Source organism: Caretta caretta, chromosome 5 (assembly GCF_965140235.1).
Source record: "Caretta caretta isolate rCarCar2 chromosome 5, rCarCar1.hap1, whole genome shotgun sequence".
In the NCBI taxonomy this organism is placed as follows: domain Eukaryota; kingdom Metazoa; phylum Chordata; order Testudines; family Cheloniidae; genus Caretta; species Caretta caretta.
This window is the reverse complement of record NC_134210.1, coordinates 46,314,041-46,339,329: the sequence shown is the minus strand read 5'-3', so window position 1 is coordinate 46,339,329 and position 25,289 is coordinate 46,314,041. Positions and strand designations below refer to the sequence as shown.

At 40.9% G+C, this 25,289-nt stretch overlaps 1 protein-coding gene across 3 annotated transcripts in view; it reads right to left on the bottom strand.

Annotated features, from left to right (window-relative positions):
* AP3B1 (adaptor related protein complex 3 subunit beta 1) overlaps positions 1-25,289 on the bottom strand; it is a 344,461-nt gene that overhangs the window by 203,063 nt on the left and 116,109 nt on the right. For all 3 annotated transcript variants that reach the window (XR_007356822.2, XM_048851142.2, XM_048851143.2), the window contains exon 7: positions 10,203-10,385. Coding sequence is in view for 2 of the 3 variants with exons in the window: in XM_048851142.2 (XP_048707099.1) it covers positions 10,203-10,385 (183 nt within the window). In the remaining variant the exon portion in view is untranslated. The remainder of the gene's footprint in view (positions 1-10,202; positions 10,386-25,289) is intronic.

The window sequence follows — 25,289 nt, the reverse complement described above, 5'->3', positions numbered from 1 at the left end:
AATGTGATCTATGCCATCATGTGCCAGCAATGCCCCTCTGCCATGTACATTGGTCAAACTGGACAGTCTCTATGTAAAAGAATAAATGGACACAAATCAGATGTCAAGAATTATAACATTCATAAACCAGTCGGAGAACACTTCAATCTCTCTGGTCACGCAATTACAGACATGAAGGTCGCTATCTTACAACAAAAAAACTTCAAATACAGACTCCAGCGAGAAACTGCTGAATTGGAATTCATTTGCAAGTTGGATACTATTAATTTAGGCTTAAATAGAGACTGGGAGTGGCTAAGTCATTATGCAAGGTAGCCTATTTCCCCTTGTTTTTTCCTACCTTCCCCCCCCAGACGTTCTGGTTAAACTTGGATTTGTGCTGGAAATGGCCTACCTTGATTATCATACACATTGTAAGGAGACTGGTCAGTTTGGATGAGCTATTACCAGCAGGAGAGTGAGTCTGTGTGTGTATGGGGGTGGGGGGTGAGAAAACCTGGATTTGTGCTGGAAATGGCCCACCTTGATTATCATGCACATTGTAGGGAGAGTGGTCACTTTGGATAAGCTATTACCAGCAGGAGAGTGAGTTTGTGTGTGTGTGTGTTGGGGGGGGGGGGGGGGGAAGGGGGGAGAAAACCTGGATTTGTGCTGGAAATGGCCCAACTTGATTATCATACACATTGTAAGGAGACTGATCACCTTAGATAAGCTATTACCAGCAGGAGAGTGGGGTGGGAGGAGGTATTGTTTCATGGTCTCTGTGTATATAATGTCTTCTGCAGTTTCCACAGTATGCATCCGATGAAGTGAGCTGTAGCTCACGAAAGCTTATGCTCAAATAAATTGGTTAGTCTCTAAGGTGCCACAAGTACTCCTTTTCTTTTTACCCTAAATGGAGTTAGCCACACCGTTCACAACACTGGATTAGTTGCATTGAAGTCAGAAATGGTCACAAGAGAGAAAGATAAAATGTTTCCTAGTACTAAAATTTAACAAACTAGACTTAGTTCAAAGCGAAAGACCCTAACCACATGTTCCCGATAACGCTGCTGACCATATTCTCAGGCCAGTATCTGCTCCCAAAATCCAAAGGCTGTTTCTTTGTCTTCTTTGGTGAAAGAGAGAGATGGATAGGGACAGATAACTTGGGGTATTTTTACCCCTCACTTTTGTAGTTTAGTCACCCTTTGAAATGCATTTTCCTGAGGATTATCCCTAGATAAAATTTGTTCCTGCTGTAAGGATGGAGACAAGGAGTCAGGTGGTGAAAGGGATTCTGTGCTGTTTGCTACAATGCAGCTCAGTCTGTTCCTGTCCCCCTTCCTTGCCAAAGAATGCCCACTTGACAGTTTATTGCCCACCAGTTTTGCTGACACTTGGCTAGAGGCATCAGCTTTGTCTCTGAGCAACTGGTTTACCCAGATTCATCTGGCAATGACATTTCACACAATTTCAATTTGTGTTCATAACTTTACATATAATGTTACATGCATTTCACAATGATATTATTGACCAGCAAGTTATTAGTTTTCAAACGACACCTCAATAAGGCATATTTTGTACAAAGATCATTACAATGGTGTGAATACAGGAGTGTATTCAGTCATAGGTGTCCCATGTCTTTTCCATTGGACGTTGTGGTTTTGGACAGAACAAAGGAAGTTCAACTTCTTGGGAAGTGCAGAAAGAGGAGTTTACCTTAGGAAGAAAGCATTCAGGTATCCTGAGCACCACCTTGTCCTTGTGGAACACAGAGTGAAGCTCCTATATAGATAAGGCTGCCAGCTCCAACACTTGACAGACACTAAGAAACAAGTCCTGTTGGATACATAAAAAGCTGACACTGAAGTTAAAGGCTTGAAGGGATGGGTAGTCAGGACCCTCAAAACAAGCAGTAGGTCCCATTTTGGAAAGAGTACCCTGACCTTTGGTCTGGTCAGTTGGACTGCTTGAAAGACTGGCTTCCCATGGATTGTCTGCCAGGGAACCCAAGGATCCTGTAAATAACATGCTACTAAGAGCAGACACCTGTCGTGCAACTGTACTGGGCTGAAGGCCTCCTCTGTCTATGCCTTCTTGGAGGAAATCCAGAATGGCTGGAATTGCGCTGGGTTCTTGGCAGCAGTTGTAGAATCTGGACCAGACAGAGAAATATGCTTTTAGTGTTGATACTCTCCTAGACAAAAGCAATGTCTTAATAAGTATGGAGGACAAAACATACCTTTGAGCACTTCCTTCTAATAGACAGGCTGTTACATGAAGCTATCTGGAGTCCAAATGAAGAGGATGTCCTATCTCCATGGAAGCTGGAGTGGGGATTCCAGCTCTATTAGGTCTGAGAATCAAAGTCTCCTTGGCCAATGAGGAGCTATAAGAATTACCACCACCTGTTCTTGTTTTTATTTTCTGGACCACCTTTCCAAGTAGCAGGAAGGATGGAAACGCATGATGTAGGCCCTGCAGCCAACTGTGCAATAAGGCATCTTCCCCATGGCTCTTGGGTCTGCCTCCCTTGTGAAATATTTTGGCCTCTTTGCATTCGTACGATTTACCAACAGGTCAGTTGAAAGGAGACTGAACATCTTAATGATGAGATCAAAAACTTCTTGGATTCAGGCACCACTCAGAGTTGTTGACTCTGCATCTGCTAGCCAGTCTGCCTTTTGGTTCCAATGCACTTTGATGGGAAGGAGGAACTGTTCTGCCCACTTCATTATTTCCATTGCTTCTATGTGTAGGGTCGCACAATCTTATTCCCCCTTCGTTGTTTAGATATGTAACGACAGTCATATTGTCAGACGAACCAGAATGTGGTTCCCCCTTAGGGTGATTTGGAACCTTTGTGGAGCTAGTTTGACCACTCTCACTTCTAGAAGGTTTATGCTGTGAGCCTTTTCCTCCTTGCTCCAGAAGCCCTGGGCTGTTCGGGTCTCTAAGTGAGCTCTCCAGCGCACCAAACTGGCATTGATTGGGAAGACTAAAGGATCTCAAAGGCAAATGGGCATCCCTTTGCGGACACTGTCATGGGCTGACCACCACTGAAAGGAGTTGAACACTTGTGTTGGAACCTGTATTGATCTTTCAAACATTCTGAGCAGTTTGAAGCAAAGAGCTATAGTAGGACACTTGCAGCTGGAGCAAGATAATAAACACCTGGATTTTCTGAAACCTTTCTACTGATAGATAATTTTTTTCTACTGAGGTGTCTATTTCTGCTCCCAGGTGGGTTATTCTGGGGGATGGAATAAAGGAACTTTTCTTGCCCCTAATGATGAAAAGGTGTGCCTGGAGGAGCATCTGAGATGTGGCCCTGATAACTGCTGACTGCGACAGAGCTCTTATCACAATATAATCCAGGATACTGTACAGGTGGGTTCCCTGTAATCTGAGTCTGGCTATTATGACTACCAACATCTTTTTTAAAAAAAACCTGGGTGGCAATGACAGGCCAAATAGAAGTGTTTGTACAGACAACGTTTCTGTCATACACAAACCTTGGAAGTCTGTGGTGGTACGGTCTGATGAGGATATGGAAATATCTTTCCACTAGATTTACTGCAGTAAAGGAATCCCCCCATAACAGCGAAGACACTATAGAAGCCAGGGTCTCCATCCAAAACTTTTTCTTCATCCATTTGTTAAGCCTTTTGTGGTTGAGAATAGCTTAGATACCCCTCCCCCACATTTCTGCACAGTGAAAAAGGTGGAATAGAACCCAGAAAACCTTTCTTCTGAGGGAACACAATATCAACTCCCAAACCCAGAAAATTAGATTTCATTCTGGATCAAGTTGTGTTTTACAGGGTTCTTGGAACTGGGTGATTGGATGAAGAATGGAATGAGTGGAGCATGCAGTTTGAGGGAATAACTCTGGCCCACTTGCCTGTGGTTCCTGAAAGCAATTCCTCCAGCAAAAGGGAAATTCTGCCCCCTAGCTTCAGTGCTACGCGATCTTTGTCATAAAGTGTCAAAGTGGATAGCAGGGGAGGGAGGGCTCATCCCGCTAGCATTTCCCCCTGAACCTCGATTTCACTCTTTTCCCTTAGAGAATCTGTTGCCCCTTCGCTGGCACCTCTGTAGAGGATTAGGAGTGCCTCTCTCTGCAAGCCAGTCTATATTCTCTCCTGAGGGCACTTAGTGGGGAAGGGTGAGACTGTTTGCATTTTGCCGCATTGTCAGCCACCACTTTCTCCAGCTTTTCCCCAAAAAGGAAGGAGCCTGTGAGCTTGGCCAAGCATATGAACTGCTGAGAGTAAATATCCACCTTCCAGGGCCAGAGCTGTAGATGGTGCCTGGCTACTGAGCTAGAAGCCATGGCTCAGGCTGAGAACGTCATTGCATACGTTGTGGTATCAGCCTCAAATGCTTTTGGCTAGGGTGAATTTCTTTAAAGTGGAGCCAAAGTCAGGATGATCTCTGTACTTAAGGACTTTGAAATCTCCAATCCAGGACAAAGATGCTCTTGCAAAGTAGGCAGCTGCCAGGGATGCTTGGAGGTAGCGAAGGAGACTCCAAAGTCCTTTGTGAGAGTGGCCTCTATTTTTCTATCCAAGGAATTTTTTGGGTAGAATTCTCCTTTTGAGGGAATAACTATACACTTGGCAAGGGATGTTATAGCAACATCGACTGTCAGGATCTCAGTAGTAGAGCTTTGGTTCTTGAAAGTTATAGAGGGAAAAAAACCTTTGCTTTATCTTTCCCACATCCTGTTGGATTCAGAGCCAGATAGCTTGCCATCCTCTTTGGAGGTGGGGAAGGAGGAAGAGATCTCCTATGTCCTGGATTTTGTGGGCTCTTTCCTTTTTTAGCCTTTTTGATTTTTTTAACCTTTTTCAGCATGCTTTGGAAGTGTAAAAGCTCTGCTGCAGCTTTGGTGAGGCCCCTCGTGGCTTGCCTTCCTTAGGGCCTGAAGTCCTCTTGAGAGGTCTGACTCAGAATCCTCCCCTGTTGGGTCCCGTTCCTTCTGGAGAAGGAGGGGAACCACATTGTCAGAACCCTTCTGCTCAGCTTGGGAAGGAGCAAGGGAGTCTCACTGGAATCTCTGCTGCTTTCCCCAGGATGCTCATGACCCACTTTAAGACTTACTGGGTGGGTGGACAGGACTGAGACCCTGCAACCCTCCTCTCTTTGTTCTGCCTAGGACTTACCTGCTGAGTCGAGCAGTCAGGGTCCTCCTCACTTTTGGAGCCTCTTCCTGCTCTACACTAGTCCAGCTTTCCCCCAGCGGAGTTGCAGCTGCCGTGGTGGGTAGAGGACCCCCACTTACTTATCTGACTCATAGCCCTGAGACCAGGATTAGGATTAGTTGCCTGGGTAAAGGCTGGGCATAACTGGCCACATGCCAAGCCTGGGAAGGATTTCTCACAAATAGAGAGCAGCTTGGATTTAACCTAGTGCTTTCTCGGCTACACTGCCCTGCCTGTATAGGAGCAGAAGAGCTGGCAGGGAGATAATGCAACAGAGGCTCAGGTTGAGTTAAACCCCCAACAGGTTAACCAATCCAGGGAGGAAGAAGAACACTGAAGAGGAAGGAATTTACTTCACTGCCCAAAATCTGGGCCGAAAAAGATAACACAGAAAGAGTAAGGGTGGGAGCAACAAAAACTGTCACTGTCTGCTGCCACAGCAAACAGGAGCACAGAGGTGCCAAAATGCTGATTCACCTCCGTGAAACTGCTGAGAGAGGAAAGCAGCCCTAGACGTCCAAACCTGTGGGAGACACTGGGCTGAAGAACAAAATGTATTAACCAAAATTTCTGAAGTGAGGCTAATCAGGACAGACAAGGGTAATTTTATCAAGTTAAATATATTACACGCAGGCAGGATTCTTGAAGTGTTGCATACCTGAAAAATATTGAAAGCTGAATTCCTGTACTCTTCAATAACATGCCTCTTCCAAAAAAAAAAAAAAAAAAAGGATTTACCTGCTCCTTCAAATCAAGTTCTCTTGAACCCCAATATGGGAAACACACAGCGACTTAAATGCAACTGAAACTGAACACAAGGAAATGTCAGTTTTATTCAGCCTATTTAAAGTTATTTCTGGGGTTATTTTTCCTTCCCCCCCCCCTTTTGTTTTTTCCTCCTTAGTTAACACATATTTATCTAAAACATTTGACACACATGCCATCTTTGCTAAGGATTCAATATGCCACCCCTTCTATAGTAGGATGAGAAATCTCCCAATAGCCTTTGATACAACTAGCTAAGTCCATCAAGAAAATCTTCAATAAAGAAAAGGAGTATGAAGTCTCAACTGCCCTGATACTATTTACAGGTAAAAACTAGGGCATGCAAGTGGGTTTTTCCCCCTTTTCAGATTACCTTTAAAAGATCAGAATGAGTAGGCAAGCTAAAAATGACAAACTATTTAATAAAAGCAATTTAATTGCTGCAGGATGAGCCAAATTCACTCTAGCTAAAGAAGTTTTATTAAATTGCTTAAAAAAAAATAAAGTGTGAGAATAGTTGAATCTCCATATAAACTAAAGAGCATCCTTTGTAAAAACTATTATAGTAAAACATGTTTTAAAAAATAAACAGCACAGTCAACTGAACATATAAAATTGCAACACTGAATACTTGTCATATCAAACAATGACATTGATATGAACAGGGAATTACATGAGTATAGTATATTTAAATATTCAGAGCTACAGCTTTAGCAGATAGCAAAAGCTATGAGATAAGGTTATGTACAAACTTCTATTGTAACACTTTGTTTATTTGTTCAAGAATTCTACTTCTGAGATCAACCTTCTCATTCTGTGTTTATGTGGTTTTCATTACCTACTTGAAGGGTTTGATCCTGTTCCCATGGAAATACACGGCAAAACTCCCATGTACCTAAATCAAGCTCTGTCTGAATATCCCAGAGGCGAATACTTTTGCAAAGTTGGAGGAAAACCTCTTCAGGTCATTTGAGTTAAGGGAAAAGGAGAAGAGTTTAATTGAAAGGTAAAAAAAATTTTTTTAAACTGTCCAAACAAAAATTTAAGACTTCGGAAGTGATAGTTCCCCATGAGGAATAGTCTCTTAGCTAAGTTTGGAAGGAAATATTGAGTTTGAACACTGAAGCAAAGGGAAAAAAAAGTGTGCGCCCTATGTAGACTGCTTCAGAATATTTTTTCGTTTCCTGATTCACTCTTCATTACACATAAACACTATGTTATTTATCAGTTGAGGCTGTTGCACGCAACATATTTGACGACCTCAAAAGCAAAGGAATGAAAAAAGTTAAGCCATTTAACACTACATACCCTCTAGGGGGTCTCAACAGAGCCTTATGACACTACAGTCTCAGAAGTTTTTACTGCATTCTACAACTCTTACTACAGTGATGATGACTATAGTAATGCCCATAAATATAAATTCTGGTCTTTCACTTAAAAAAGTTATATTGTCTTTTCTCCATTGTAAACATTAGAACAGATGGACTGATGCCATGTTAAGCCACACTCTCCCACTACTTAAAAAAAAAATTCCAACACTCCATTACACAACACAACTGTTTCCAGCCAAAAAGACAAAAGAGTCTACTCATTCTCGCTCACCCTATTCTTCTTCAGACAAGTTTCTTAGGCTAGTCAGGACCATTTAAAATATATTAAGCATAGGCCAATTCCCTTGCCCCTCTCCACACACACTTTTTTATTATTATTAATTATTATTATTATTATAAGATGCATTATCTGATTTGTTTAAGAGTTATGGCTCCTGTGGTAACATTGAAATGTTGCTCTCACTCCTACCCAAGCTTTTCAATATTGAAAGCATGGAGACAGTAAACACAATGTTATATTTTAGTAAATTTAAGGAAATGCCTTCACTTCAGACTTGAGTTTTTAAATGATTAGACACATGGATAAAAGCGGCACTCATCACAGCAGCACCAGAGAGAGAAACTATATTCCATGAGAAAAGGGACCATCTGTCCCATCTTCTCATCTAAAAAGCCAACCTTACCGGATGATGGGAAAAGCAGAGAAATGCATCTCAAGTCTAACTGCTCTTGGGCATGGGGCTCTGCAGGTAGGTCATGAGGCAGAAGAAGAGTCAGCTGTGGAATGCTGGCTTCCCTCAGCTATCTCCTAATTCTTACTTCTTCTCCCTACCAGCAAAGCAGTTGCAGTCAGACCTATCAGCCTGCTAAATATGGTTAAAAATTGCTTGTCTAAAGATATTAACTAAATAGTGCTGTTAGCAGTTCTATAGTGTATCAGAAGACTTCTGAACAACAGTTATTACATACCGTAAGGTACAAAAACCTAGGCAGTTGCAATAAACAACATAGTTAGGGATGAGTCTCAGGCTGTATTCTACGTCTATGTTTTTGTATGCTTACTTCATATTCAAATTAATGTTATATTTTTCTATGCAATTCTATTCTTCTAAAGCTACTATGTGTGTTTAAACAATTAGAATGTCAGGTAAAACACACTAGGTACCATAAAACTCATATGCAGAAGAATTTTTATTATTATTTGTATTATCATAGCACCTAGAGTCCCAGCCATGGATCAGGATCCACTGTGCATGGTGCTATACAAACACAGAACAAAGAGATAATCCCTGCTCCGAAGAGTCTCTTTCTACACACTTTTGTATGTGTCATATTCTGACTATATAGACACACAGGATAAAACATATCTGGGCTAGATGGAAATGTGTGTTATATATAATAGCATTTTAGCTTCCAATACCTACAAAAAGATCAAATCCTAGCTATAAGTCATGTGTCAGAATCAGGTTGATGTTCTCATCTCTCTCACTCTTTGTTCAAATCACAAAACCACAAGTTTAAAAGAATTGGCAGTCTAATAAATCGATATTTATGACTGAAATATCTAAGGTGCCTGCATGTGTATATTTAGGTGTATTAGCAGAGCTCTGGTAGAAACATTTAGATCTAGACAAATACAATAGAAAATATAGCATAGGCAGTATAGGTGGCAAGGTGGCCTATCTATATCCACACACCTCTGTATAAACACCTGTGTATCTTTATAATTTTGAGTTAATTTCACACTATTTTATAGCACTGGTTTTGAGATACTTTTGTCAGTTACTTTCATCTTCTACTTTATCACTATGAAAGTACATAATTGTACTACGCCTACTGGGTACTTTCACAGTGATAACGTAGAAGATGAAAGTAACTGACCAAAAGTAACTAACTGTACTCTGCCAATCTCAAAACGAACAATATAAACGAGTACAAAATCAACTCAAATTTATAAAGATGCATAAACTGAAATGTTATTTCAAGTTCTGTAACTCAATGATTTCATACAATAAACTACAGTATTAGTACTGCCGAACAGCTCATATTTAAAAAAAATGTTTTCTGATATTCTTTTAAAAAGTACTTAATTTTATTTAATTATTCTTCAGAAGTAAAGTCCAATTGAAATGGGTGTTATATGCATCACTAACTGCTGGAGCACGTTGCTTTTTTGTTTTTTAAAGAGCAATGAAATATGGACACCACCCTTTTTTAACGTAAGGACAAAAGTAGACAGTCACCAGTATTACATCAAGAAAAAAAATAGCATATTAATGGCACTCCAGGTATACGTTTGCATAAAGAGCTTTAGACATCTAAAATTATTGTGCTTCACTAACACCTGTCTTATTTCAAAACATAGGTATGTACATAAGCCATCAGCATAGTATATACTATGTGTCAAAATGCTGATATTGTTCAATGCACTGCGACACAAACACAGTTTGCAAAGGTTAAGAGGACTCTGCACAAGATAGGGGAAGAACCCTTCAGTTATAAGGGCTATGACAAGCAGTGAAAGCTAAACATCAAAGCTCCTAACATAGATTTTGAAAAACTGGTTCTCTAAATCTTAGTATCAACATTTCCATAAAGTGTAGAGAGTAGAGCTATTACAATCAGAGTCCCACAGCTATCAGGAGAGTGCTGCGCCATTGGGAACGAACACCCACCCACCCACACCCTGAGTACAGAAGGAAGGCAAGTGGTTAAGATTTGGAAGGAAAATTTCTCATGCTATCCACACAAAAAAAATTTTAACTGAGGATTTCAATTTTCTTTTTTTAATTAAAGATGTCAGTTCTACAAACTAGTATCCACTTCATGAAGGTGAAACTACGCATTTTCATGAACAGCAACACAATCTAAAGTATTTTTATTGTCAGGTTATTGAGAACAAAAGAGACAAACTTACCTCCTTCCAAGGACTCACGAATTGTGTACGTGCATATCGAGTTAGCATGTGGATAATAACAACTTGCCCCCACTCCTCGACATCAACCAACAAATTACACAACTTCCGATAGTTCTTATGAATCAGATCTATCCTATCCGGGCACACTTCCTCAAATGCCATCACCACACTCCCAGCCACCAGCTAGAAAACAAAATTGTAAAAACAAGAGTCAGTGATTCTCTTTACAGATGATCCATACGTGAATATGTATTGGCAAATCTTAAAATTAGTATTGGCAATTCTCAGTACTTTAAAGTATGTCCATTATGCAAAAAGATCATAACCAGAAAAAGAGACTCCCCCTCTACTCACACAAGTGGAGTCTTATTTTAAAATGGATTCTGAATAATTGCATTAATCAGTATATTTGGCAGAATATGTCCTTTTTTCAAACAAAACAGACAAACATATTTAATCTCAACCCTAGCACTGAAGATAAAGTGCAAGCAAAAAGTTCTTTTGAGATTTTTTTGGAGGAGGTAGGGGTGGTAATTTATGGTTTCACAAAGAATTTATCAGATGTAAGACTTACTTCACATTATCTGCAAATTAACGGTAAGTACAAATACAAAATAGTGTCATGCACTTATTAACATTCCATGATCAAATTGGAGGAGAAAGTGGGGTGATTTCTCTGACGTAATGGAGACCAACATCCTCTCGACTGCTAAACAATCACTGCCAAATGCGACTTATCCCTGGGGTTCATAAAATTACTTCTAAAGAGCAAATGTTATGCCTTTTGAATACGTTAGATATTTTCAGCAATTTTCTCAGAGGATTTTCTCAGAATTCATACAGACTCTTCTACAAGTTATTTGCCTCCCTCCCTCCAATTTCAAAGTTGCACAAGTTGAACATAGTATAAATATTTTCAGGATGTACACATAATATAAAACCTTGCCATATGGTTCTCTCTCCTTCCTTGGTTATGAAAGTAATTTTGTTTTCATGAAAAAACTAAATGAACAGATTCTAGACACCTATTATCTGCAAACACATGGTTCCTCCTGTGTGGGGTTTCTCAAGTGCTACGGAGGAAAACTCTTGTGGGGGATCCTTCTTGAAATAATGGCAGCAAGTCATTTTATGAAAGATGTCAAGCTTCAAAGACAAGCAACATATGTATTCCAGAACACAATTTCCAAAATTTTAAAGCACAGGAATTCCAAGCTCCTAATCAAATAAATTTGTGATAACTTTAGTTTGGGACTTTGGACTCTGCTAGACTACTTCTCTGCTACAGAAACCAAAAAGCTATTGGTATAACCACCTTCAATAATAAAAAAAAAAACAGAACAGCGAACACCATACAGTATATACTTAAGTTGCCTCCAGGAAATCAGTTACACACAGCATAAGCACTTGTCAATGAGTCAAGTATTACTGTTCTTCCTTTCCTAATTGTTTTAAATAAGATTTGCTTTATGTCAGGGAACATGTTAAGCAAAACATCTAACATGGTAAAACTTCTATATGAAATAACTGATATGTTTGCAGTTAGCATGCCTGCAATCCAGCTTTCCAGGAGCAAATAATGTCATTCTATCTGAGCACTGGGGATGTGAATTTCAACTTCTAAAATTTCCCCAATTACTTAAAGTAAGCAATTAAATAGAAATACAGTTTATCGAAATGGCACCTCTTGAGAAATATTAAATACAATGATATTCATATGTTAGATTTTTCCTCTACATTTGGGCTATTAGTATGCATCCAACATTACAACTGAAAGAAAATACCTCAGAATATAGTCTTGATATTATGCTAAACAAGTTTCAGATCCTGTGGGAATTTTATGAATTACTAAAAAGTCTAAACGTGAAGTTGCATTTATCATCCCAAACCCTGCCCATGCGCTGGTACATACTGAATACGCAATGCATTCCAGAGCACAAAGAATTTATTATTTGTAAGAACTAAATAAAAATGCATTATACTTGCAACAGAAAATAGAAAATTATTGTATCACATATAGAAAGGTCATTTTGTGTTTTCAGTATTTTTTAATTTTGTTATATTAAGCTTTATTATTGCATAGATGTAATAGACAAGTTAGGTAATTATTCATGTAATTAAACACATTTCTATTTATTTGGTGGTTAGGACTAGTTAATAAGCTTGTGTTATACTGGTATTAAAACTACCTCAGCATATTCAAATATTACACTTAGTTTGAAAACTGAGATGGCAACAAAATATTGTAGATTTAGATGTAGTTTAAATACAGAGAGGTTTCTTTAAAATGTTGGCCAAAATTTTTAAGAATGGTACCTGAAGTGAAGCTCCTAAACTCATATTTGGGCTCAAAATAAGCAACTGGATTTGCAGAAAGGCTGATGATCACCCATCAACTCCTCTGTACTTTACTGAAAACTGATGTGTTTTGAGAACTCAGGAGTTGCTGGCCACTTTACCTGCATAACTACAGACTCAGTGGTCCTTTTATACAACATTCCTCAGCCCACGATGAGCGACAGAGTTTGTGCTGAGGACGTGCACGTGGTGCAGAGCCCATCTGTGCATCCACTCTGCAGTAGATTCATTGCAGCTTTAATGCACACGGGGCCTTCTGCAGGATTTAATATGATGGGCAGTGGAATTTTACCTTTTTTAAAATAAATAATACTTTTGAAACATGCATTTTTGTTCTATTAGATGCAAAGAAATATTTAATCAGAACGTTTATCATTCTTGTATTTTAAATGCATGGAATATATCTATATTTATCTGGATATAGGTCAGCCACGCAAGTGTGTGACTGACTATACTCTAGTCATTAATGTTTCTGATACCTCCATAACAGAGCACAGGACTTTGGGGTTGTTTTTTTTAAGCACTATAAGAACTTCATTGTGTACCATCAAATGCAAAGAATGTGCTGAGGTCAGCAGAAATTGTCATATTTACAGTTCATGAACCAATTATTTGAGTTGATTTGCATAGCACTTACTGTAATGCGCACACTACTTAAGAAAATATTAGATTAACTTGATTTTTTTTATTCTCTCCATCTTCCAAAAGCAAGGTTTTATTACAAGAGACAAGAATGGAGGATTTAGAACCATATTCAAAGTTTAGAGACAGCAAGAGAAAAAAGAAACCAAGTTTTCTAACTTTTCCCTAATAAAAGGACCATTCTCTAGTTAGCTCTAGCCATTTCCCCTAAAGTATGACCCTCCTGTATATCTAAACATCAAAGGCACAGCTAATAATCTTAGTGTGTTAAAGCATCAATATTCTATAAAAACATTTAGAATTAAAACAAAATGATCCACTCAGAATTTAAAACCAAAAAATATTGGTTTCCAAAATACAGTCAGTTAATTTCCATCTCACTGTGTCAATAGCAGCTTTTATGTATAAGGAGAAAAAATAAATCACTCTAACAAAACTAGCAATGAGCTCGTCAAATTCAAATGCAGCTTTCCATTTATGTATTTTTTATATTAAAGCAATAAACATGGTTCATTTGTCTTTCACTGGTTGCCACGTTTTTCTGTGCTGTTGCTATGAACTTCAGCCATTAGCTGCGCTCCAAGGTAAACTACATGAACCATCAACAAAAGTGACACCCAATCTGTGGAGTTCATATTTTCTCCAGATTATCTATGCTAGTTGACAAGCTGGTAATGAAAAAAATCACACTAAGCAAATGGTTCCTCTAATAACAATAAATTTTCTATAAAATTATGAAGGGTACAAAATGTTTCCTTGCATCTATTTTGTCATGAATTCTAATTAACGCTGCAAAAACCTGAGTGTGCTGGGTCATCACAAGAAATGCATCGAGGTTTGATTGATAATATGTTGCACTGGCCTATGCCTGCCAAGATTCCTTTCTCTCAAAATTAATGGCCATCCCACCTGCCCTAATCATACAGCCCAAATGATATTCCCCTTCTTATTTCAATTTTCTGGAGGCATGGAAACTGGGAAAGATCAGTCATTTATCTTCTAATAGCTGGATAATAGATCTATCACAATAAAACATCTGCACAAACTCAGTAATTTTTTCACAACAGTGAAGCTTTCACCAACATTAAATCAATAACTTATGAAAACACTGGCTTACCCACATGTGCTGGCACTGAACACTAACTTACTTAACAGATATTTACTAAAAAGAGTTAGTCTTTCCATTTTCCTTACTCCCAAAGGTACTGCTCTAGTTTAAAAGCTCAAGTATTCTCATCACAAAACCATCACCAATTATTAGGATCAATTTTAAAAGTTAATGATTTGACTTCAAGAGCCAGTGTTTTATACAGTAGTCATGCAATCTTAAAAAGCAACTCTTTAGTGTTCACTTGTGTAAGAAACAATTATGGTAGTTAAGTGTTTTACTTTTTCAAAAAGTCAGTTTTAGGAGCAAATCTTCATGCCACAAGAAAGCAGTAATGTTTGTGAACATTCAGAGTAGGCTAGTGGTAACTGAAGCGTTATTAGGGCAAAAAGATTTTAAGTCCTAAAAAGGTGAGTTACAAAATGGAGGGCCCGATACTTCTTTGCGCTATATTTACCCTGCGGGTAAATAACTTCAACGGAGTTGCTCTCATTTATATCACCGTAGCCAAAACAAGCATCGGTCATCAGTAGTGCCTTCCCTGACTTCTCGTATACAGGGAGTGCCTGAAAGTCATGAGCATAGACGAACAGATAATTAATACATTTCAGAAACATGTAATCGGCTATGTAACCATGCACCTTAGATCATTTTTGTAACAGACTAGGCATGTCTCTCTCAAATTATGAATTCCATTTTGTTACGTAAACACCCCTTTTGATAGTAACCTTCAGTTTGTATTGTAACCCCTATGTTGGCTTAAGAGATCCTGTTTGTATTGAAAAACAGCCTCGTTCTGACAAGGCCAGTCTATTCCAGACACTTTCCTGCTCATGTTGGGGGTGTGGAACATTTCAGAGAAGATTAACAATGAGAAAGTTAACGTCGTTAACTGACTGTCCCCTGCTGGAACAGTAAGGTCACTGATGTTAAAAGACACTCAACAAGCCTGACCAGGGGAAAAGGGGAAGACGGGAACCTTTAATTCACCCCAGCTAAGGCACAAAGACAAAAAAGGGACAGACTGTTTAAAAGGTGGGTGCTTCTCTAAGCAAGGGCAGACCATTTCTACATGCAAAACCAGTCCTGAGAGAGAAGGCAAGAAGTGCTGCCTAGCCTAAGAACACTGACGAAAGCCAGTACTCACAGATGAGGTGAGATCAGATATTGGGAGTTGCATTCAGTATTGGTGTTGTTTTTCAAAGATGTATGATTCTCTAATGCACTTCACTAAGAGTAAAGTGTCTATGGTTAAGAAGTTCCCTTGCTAAGTTTACTGCATGTTTCTTGCTTTCCAGTCACATTGTCCTGAAGGATTTAACTAAAAACCAGAGCTCCCACAGCCAGGTAGACTCTGGGAAAACATGTAAACAACTGAGGACTCAGAAGGGCTGAGGTACTAGTTTCAGGATCTAAGGCAGTCAGAGTATGTGGTTCCACTACCCAAGAAGGGTGTCAGACACAGGGTCTGCACCGGACAGTGTGCCTGAGACCCAGAATTATGAACAGTGACCCGTCACTACCCAGATTGTGGAAGTGGGGGAGAAGGGCACCTTTGTAGCACATGGAGCCCAGGATTTGGGTCCATTTACAACAGACTGGTGACTATCTGGAAGGGAGGACTGGGCCAGGACATAATACTGCACTCGGTCCTAAAATCCCTCTCCATCAGGATTAAGTAGAGTCCCTCAAAAGTGAAGTATCACAACCCCAAACCAGGTCACCTGGAAAACAGCCTATGGGTTGTAGCAAAACGGCAGCCACTAGAACGTAGCAAGCTAAGAAATATGAATATAAAGACTCCCTCCTACTAACCTACCTGAACACAACATCCCAATCTACATTCCAACTCCACCTTACACTTTATTTGGAGAGTGGATTTAATGCTCCATTCTTTTTGGGAACAAAGGGTTGATTCATTCTATCCCTGATCGGAACAAGCAGGCCATCTGTTCCATGTAAAAAGCATTCCTGACATTTCAGCAGCAATTCCCTAGCCCCTTCGAGCCCAAGCCAAGAACAGGGTGGGTGAAGTTCATTATATAGTGCCCTCCTCCAGGCCTGAGAACAGAAAGGTGAGAAGTCTCCCCTTAGAGACTCAGCACAAGTTGATTGTTGTCTGGTGGAATGAGCCCTCACCCCAACTTCAGGGGAAGGATGTGGTCTAGTTGGTAGCAAATGATAATGCAGCCAGAGATACATTTAGGAAGTATTTATACAGATATAGCTTGACCCCTTGATCTCTCTGCTGTGGTAACAAAAAGTCTAGGTGTCTTTCAAAATGCTTTTGTTCTTTGTAGATAAAAGGCCAGTCATCTTCAGATGTTTAGCGAATGAAGCCACTTCTCATCAGAAACATGCGATTTCAGAAAAAAATATCGTTAAATGGATGGTTAAGACTTCTGTGAAACTCTGAAATTACTTTAGGAATGAATTTGGGGTGGGGGCAAACAGAGATCTGTTCTTTATAGACAGTAGTATAAGATGGGTCTGCCATTAGTGCTCCCAGCTCACCGATCCTTCTGGCTGATGTGATAGTGACTAGGAAAGCAACTTTCATTGAGAGATGAGACAGAGCATATGGCTAGAGGTTTGGAGACAGACAAAACAGCGATGATCAGATCCCATTAAGGTGTTGGCTTCATCAATGATGGAAAGGATATAGTAAGTCCATTTGGCAATCTGGTCACTGTGGGATGAATGAACATAGTGGGGTTATCAACAGGGGGATGATAATGATAGCTTCTTAAATGAACCCACAGGGAATTAACTGAGAGACACAATGTCTTAATGGTAAGTAGATATTCTAGAAGGGATCCCAGTGGACTCTGGAGATAATTGGCATTGTTGTGCCCAAGAGGAGAAATGCTTCCACTTACATGAATAGCATCTCCCAATAGAATCCTTTCTGCTTTGGTTGAGGATGGACTGACTCACCAGGGAACATGAAATTATCTACATCTGATGCCCATCCAAATACCAGGCCTTGAGTTGGACTGGTCATGGGTTCGGATGCCTGACAATGCCATTGTGTTGTGTTGCAGGTCCATGAATGGCCGGATGCTGACGGGCAATGGATTGATAGTTTCAGTAGGTCCATGAACCAGAAATGTATCAGTCCATTAGGTGCAATGAGGATGACTTGAGCCTTGTCATGACAGATTTTCCACAGGATCCGCACTATTAATGGGATGGATAGGAAGGCATACCCTCCAATGGTAGCAGAATGGCATCTTCCTTTGATCCCGTCTAGAACTGCTCTGGAACAGTACAAGGGAAGATTTTTGTTCATCTGTGAGGCAAGGAGGTTCCAAGTTAATGTTCGCCACTAGGTAAAGACCTTGGTTAGGTGAATCATGAATTTCCTACTCATGGTCCATGGAAAAATGTCTGCTGAGACTGTCTGCTAGAAAGTTCGACACACCTGTTAAGTATGCTGTAGAAAGGGTTATGTGACGTCAGATACACTAGTTCCACAGGTTGATTGTCTACACACACACAGAGGGATCTTGTTCTCCCTTGCTTGTTTATATAGAAGGAAATGTCGGAGGGGCCTGTAACCAGAGCTGATCCAGAGAACACAAGGGTGTGCTGTCTGCCGGGTGCTAAGATACGGGATGTGGACCTGAGGCTGAAGAAGATCCTAACAGGAGCGGGAAAGAATCCACTGATTGTCCTTCATGTGGGAACAAATGATATGGCTAGATTCTCGCAGGCAACTATTAAGGGAGACTATGCCAGGCTGGGGAAGACACTTAAGGAAATCAAGGATCAGGTGATCTTCAGTGGGATTCTGCCTGTTCCTAGAGAAGGCCAACAAAGGTGCGACAAGATTATGATGATCAACAGATGGCTCAGGCACTGGTGCTATAAGGAGGGCTTTGGGATGTATGGCCACTGGGAGGCATTCATGGACAGAGGACTGTTCTCTCGGGATGGACTTCACCTGAGTAGGGAGGGAAATAGATTTCTAGGATGGAGACTGGCACAACTGATTCAGAGAGCTTTAAACTAGGAATTTGGGGAGAAGATGTCCAGGTAATCTCCACACCGGATTTTAACACTGAGAGGGAAGAAAACGAAGAAAGGATACAGCAATGGGTAGGAGAATGGACATAAGGAGGAAGGGTAGTGTAGATACCAGTCTAATAGGTGATATTGGCGGTAGAATTCTATGCCTAATCGGGTAAAGAATGTGAGCGAAGCCAAACAGGAAAAATTAAGATGTTTGTACACTAATGCGCGGAGTCTAGGTAACAAAATGGAGGAATTAGAGCTACTGGTGCAGGAAGTGAAACCAAATATTATAGGGATAACAGAAACATGGTGGAATAGTAGTTATGACTGGAATACAGGTATTGAAGGGTATGTGCTGTTTAGAAAAGACAGAAATAAAGACAAAGGTGGTGGAGTAGCATTGTATATCAATGATGAGGTAGACTGTAAAGAAATAAGAAGTGATGGAATGGATAAGAGAGTCTGTCTGGGCAAAAATCACATTGGGCAAAAAAAGCTACTAGAGCCTCCCCGGGATAGTGTTTGGGTGTGCAATAGACCAGAAGGGTCTGATTTGGATATGGACTGAGACCTCTTTAATGTTTTTAATGAAGAAAATACTAATGGGAATTGTGTGATCATGGGAGACTAAACTTCCCAGATATAGACCAGAGGACAAGTGCTAGTAATAATAATAGGACTCATTTTCCTGGATGAGATAGCTGATGGATTCCTTCACCAAGCAGTTGCTGAACCAACAAAGGGGATGTCATTTTAGATTTGGTTTTGGTGAGGAGTGAGGACCTCATAGAGGAAATGGTTGCAGGGGACAATCTTGGTTCGAGTGATGATGAGCTAATTCAGTTCAAACTAAATGGAAGGATAAACAAAAATAGATCTGTGACTAGGGTTTTTGATTTCAAAAGGGCTAACTTTAAAAAATTAAGGACATTAGTTAGGGAAGTGGATTGGACTGAAGAACTTGTGGTTCTAAAGGTGGAGGAGCCCTCGGATTATTTTAAATCAAAGCTGCAGAAGCTATCGGAAGCCTGCATTCCAAGAAAGGGGAAAAAAATTCATAGGCAGGAGTTGTAGACCAAGCTGGATGAGCAAGCATCTCAGAGAGGTGATTAAGAAAAAGCAGAAAGCCTACAAGGAGTCGAAGATGGGAAGGATCAGCAAGGAAAGCTACCTTATTGAGGTCAGAACATGTAGGGATAAAATGAGACAGGCTAAAAGCCATGTAGAGTTGGACCTTGCAAAGGGAATTAAAACCAATAGTAAAAAGGTTCTATAGCCATATAAATAAGAAAAAAAAAGAAAGAAAGAAGTGGGACCGCTAAACACTAAGGATGGAGTAGAGGTTAAGAATAATCTAAGCATGGCCCAATATCTAAACAAATAATTTGCCTCAGTCTTTCATGAGGCTAATGAGGAGCTTCGGGATAATGGTAGGATGACAAATAGAAAGGAGGATATGGAGGTAGATATTACCACATCCGAGGTAGAAGCCAAACTTGAACAGTTTAATGGGACTAAATCGGGGGGCCCAGATAATCTTCATCCAAGAATATTAAAGGAACTGGCACATAAAACTGCAAGCCCATTAGCAAGAATTTTCAATGAATCTGTAAACTCAGGGTTGTACTGTATGACTGAAGAATTGCTAACACAGTTCCTATTTTTAAGAAAGGGGAAAAAAAGTGATCCGGGTAACTACAGGCCTGTTAGTTTGACATCTGTAGTATGCAAGGTCTTGGAAAAAATTTTGAAGGAGAAAGTATTTAAGGACATTGAGGTTAATGGTAATTGGGACAAAATACAACATGGTTTTACAAAAGGGAGATCATGCCAAACCAACCTGATCTCCTTCTTTGAGAAAGGAGCAGATTTTTTTGACAAAGGAAACACAGTGGATCTAATTCACCTTGATTTCAGGAAGGCACTTGATACGGTTCCACATAGGGAATTATTAGTTAAATTGGAAAAGATGGGGATCAACATGAAAATTGAAAGGTGGGTAAGGAACTGGTTAAAGGGGAGACTACAATGGGTCATACTGAAAGGTGAACTGTCAGGCTGGAAGGAAGTTACTAGTGGAGTTCCTCAGGGATCGGTTTTGGGATCTTCTTATTACTGATCTTGGCACAAAAAGTGGGAATGTGCTAATAAAGTTTGCGGATGACATAAAGCTGGGAGGTATTGCCAATACAGAGAAGGACCAGGATATCATACAGGAAGATCTGGATGACCTTGTAAACTGGAATAATAGTAATAGGATGAAATAGTAATAGGATGTTTCTTGACTTTAGCAAAGCTTTTGACACGGTCTCCCACAGTATTCTTGTCAGCAAGTTAAGGAAGTATTGGCTGGATGAATGCACTACAAGGTGGGTAGAAAGCTGGCTAGATTGTCGGGCTCAACGGGTAGTTATCAATGGCTCCATGTCTAGTTGGCAGCCGGTATCAAGTGGAGTGCCCCAAGGGTCGGTCCTGGGGCCGGTTTTGTTCAATATCTTCATAAATGATCTGGAGGATGGTGTGGATTGCACTCTCAGCAAATTTGCGGATGATACTAAACTGGGAGGAGTGGTAGATACGCTGGAGGGGAGGGATAGGATACAGAAGGACCTAGACAAATTGGAGGATTGGGCCAAAAGAAATCTGATGAGGTTCAATAAGGATAAGTGCAGGGTCCTGCACTTAGGACGGAAGAACCCAATGCACAGCTACAGACTAGGGACCGAATGGCTAGGCAGCAGTTCTGCGGAAAAGGACCTAGGGGTGACAGTGGACGAGAAGCTGGATATGAGTCAGCAGTGTGCCCTTGTTGCCAAGAAGGCCAATGGCATTTTGGGATGTATAAGTAGGGGCATAGCGAGCAGATCGAGGGACGTGATCGTTCCCCTCTATTCGACATTGGTGAGGCCTCATCTGGAGTACTGTGTCCAGTTTTGGGCCCCACACTTCAAGAAGGATGTGGATAAATTGGAGAGAGTCCAGCGAAGGGCAACAAAAATGATTAGGGGTCTGGAACACATGACTTATGAGGAGAGGCTGAGGGAGCTGGGATTGTTTAGCCTGCAGAAGAGAAGAATGAGGGGGGATTTGATAGCTGCTTTCAACTACCTGAAAGGGGGTTCCAAAGAGGATGGCTCTCGACTGTTCTCAATGGTATCAGATGACAGAACGAGGAGTAATGGTCTCAAGCTGCAGTGGGGGAAGTTTAGATTGGATATTAGGAAAAACTTTTTCACTAAGAGGGTGGTGAAACACTGGAATGCGTTACCTAGGGAGGTGGTAGAATCTCTTTCCTTAGAGGTTTTTAAGGTCAGGCTTGACAAAGCCCTGGCTGGGATGATTTAACTGGGAATTGGTCCTGCTTCGAGCAGGGGGTTGGACTAGATGACCTTCTGGGGTCCCTTCCAACCCTTATATTCTATGATTCTATGATTTAATAGTGAAAAGTGCAAGGTCATGCATTTAGGGATTAATAACGAGAATTTTTGTTATATGCTGGGGACGCATCAATTGGAAGTAATAGGGGAGGAGCAGGACCTCCGAGTATTGGTTGATCACAATCTGATATGGCCGTGAACAAAGCTAATGCGATCTTGGAATGCATCAGGTGAGGTATTTCCAGTAGAAATAAGGACATGTTAGTACCGTTATACAAGGCATTGGTGAGACCTCATCTAGAATACTGTGTGCAGTTCTGGTCTCCCATGTTTAAGGAGGATGAATTCAAACTGGAACAGGTACAGAGAAGGGCTACTAGGATGATCCGAGGAATGGAAACCGGTCTTATAAAAGGAGAATCACAGTGCTTGGCTTGTTTAGCCTAACCAAAAGAAGGCTATGGGGAGATCTGATATATTTACAGAGAGCAATCAGAGGGATAAATACCAGGGAGGGAGAGGAATTATTTAAGCTCAGTACCAATGCGGTCACAAGAACAAATGGATATAAACTGGCCATCAGGAAGTTTAGACTTGAAATTAGATGAAGCTTTCTAACCATCAGAGGAATGAAGTTCTGGAACAGCCTTCCAAGGGGAGCAGTGGGGGCAAAAGACATTTGGCTTCAAGACTAAGCTTGATAAATTTATGGAGGGGATGGTATGATGGGAAAGCCTAATTTTCGCAATTAATTGATCTTTGACTATTAGCAGTAAATATGCCCAACGGCCTGTGATGGGATGGGATCTGAGTTACTACAGAGAATTCTTTCCTGCGTGTCTGGCTGGTAAGTCTTGCCCACATGCTCAGGGTTTAGCTGAATGCCACATTTGGGGTCAGGAAGTAATTTTCCTCCAGGGCAGATTGACAGAGGCCCTGGGGGGTTTTCGCCTTCCTTTGCAGCATGGGGCATGGGTCACTTGCTGGAGGATTCTCTGCACCTTGAAGTCTTTAAACCATGATTTGAGGAGTTCAATAGCTCGGACATAGGTTAGGGGTTTGTTACAGGAGTGGGTGGGAGTGAGATTCTGTGGCCTGCTTTGTGCAGGAGATCAGACTAGACGATCATAATGGTCCCTTCTGACCTTAAAGTCTATGAGTTTGACAACTATCTGGATATGCCAGGATCAGATGAGCAGGAGGACAGCATTGCACACCCAACCGACTGCTCTTAGTGCCACTAAACTGATATGCATTCTGGACTCCCAAGCAATCCAGATGTCTTCTACACTATGCTTCTCCATATGACCTCCCCAACTTAAGAGCAATGCATCGGTAATGACAGTCATCTTGGGTGGAAGTATGAGGAAAGGACTTCCCATTTAGTAGATGGTGAAGGAATCGGTTTGCCAACTGGACTTCTCTGTATGATCTGCGTGTCAGAAGCCAGTTGTTGAAGAATGAGAAGATGGTAAACCTGTTTCTTATCATGCAAGCTTCCATTACTAAAAAGACCTTTATAAAGACCATGGGTACCCTAGATAGCCCCAATGGAAGGACTTGATCAAGGCAGAACCTGAGGAAACCTGTATAGTCCAGGTGAATGTCTATATGTAACTGTGCTTGCAGCACTGTCTATAAGAAAAGTATGCATCTCTCATGTCAAGTTGCACGAACCACATGCTCTCTGCCAGAGGGAATTATTTATGTCAGTGTGACCAGGTGGAATTTGAATTTTTGGATTAATATATTTATTCAGTGTACGACAAGGATCGGTCTCCACTTCCCATTCTTTTTGAGGGCTAAGAAGTAGGTGTAGTAGAAATCTCTCTTGCTGTAAAGATGAAAGACTGTCTTTTGGTTTTCACATCAGAATTGGTACTGACAGATCTATACTCCTTTCTGCCACTTTCTCCTGGTGAGATGGTTTATTTGGACCTAAATCTTTAGGACCCAGGCACAAGGACCCACCCGACTTTGAAGGATACGGGGACAGATAACTTTTCCTCAGCTCAGCTTTGGAAGAAGAAGGTCTACGCTTGTGGGAGTACCCCTTACTCTCATGAGCAGCCTTCTCATTTAAGCTTGGAAGTCTTTGTCTTGATCTGAGCTTGTGCTCAGAGGGGTGCTGCCTGTTCATAGAGGCCACTGTGTCGGGGGAGGGCGGGGGCGGAAGACAAGGAGGTGCCCCAGATCAGATTGGCCTTCTCCAGAAGATGTTTCCTAATTCTTAGCTCTCAACCCTCACAGATTGTAGGATGGAAGGAACAGCAAACAATGAACTTAGCCAAGATGTGAGCCTCACCTAGGCAGTAAAGGCAGTTTTGATGTTCATCACTCATTGAAAAGGAGCGGGGGCAGGAAACATAATTCTTGAACCCTGGGACTCTGGGCATAATCCTAGCTTCTCAGGGAAGATTTCCGCAGGGCGTGGAACAACTAACTACACTAGTACTTAAAGAGTAAAATACTAAAACTATTTACAATATATTTACAGATTGATGCAGCCAAAAGAAGTAGCTATGGACACAGAAGGCTGTGACTCGGGCCACGTAGTAGTAAGAAGGAACTGGCAAGGTGTTGGTATGCCCCAGCTCTTGTGCTCTAAACTGAGGGCATAAGGAGAACCACCATACATGTGCAGACCAATAGACATTGCTTACTAGAAATTTTCAGAAATAGGTGCACGGCATGTGTGCCACACATGTAACAACACACAGGGACCATCACTCAAAGAACTGTGAGTTTATGTTAGTCAAATTAAACCAACTCCCAAAACAGTACAAGTCCTGTACAAAGACTGGGAGGATGCCTATTTACCTGAACAAACAAACAGTCCTCCAGAGAGTTCAGGAAAAACTCAACAGCAAAGGTGTCATATATATAAAGGGAAGGGTAACCACCTTTCTGTATACAGAACTGTAAAATCCCTCCTGGCCAGAGGCAAAACCCTTTCACCTGTAAAGGGTTAAGAAGCTAAGATAACCTCGCTGACACCTGAACCAAAATGACCAATGAGGGGACAAGATACTTTCAAAGCTGGAGGGGGGAACAAAGGGTCTGTCTGTCTGTGTGATGCTTTTGACGGGAACAGATCAGAAATGCTCTTCAGGACTTCTGTTAAGTTCGTAAGTAATCTAACTAGAAATGCGTTAGATTTTCTTTTGTTTAATGGCTGGTAAAATAGCTGTGCTGAATGGAATGTATATTCCTGGTTTTGTGTCTTTTTGTAACATAAGGTCTTGCCTAGAAGGATTCTCTATGTTTTGAATCTGATTACCCTGTAAGGTAGTTACCATCCTGATTTTACAGAGGTGATTCTTTTACTTTTTCTTTCATTAAAATTCTTCTTTTAAGATCCTGATTGCTTTGTCATTGTTCTTAAGACCCAAGGGTTTGGGTCTGTGTTCACCTATGCAAATTGGTGAGGATTTTTATCAAGCCTTCCCCAGGAAAGGGGGTTTAGGGTTTGGGGGGATATTTTGGGGGGAAGACATCTCCAAGTGGGCTCTTTCCCTGTTCTTTGTTTAACACGCTTGGTGGTGGCAGCACAGGGTTCAAGGACAAGGCAAAATTTGTACCTTG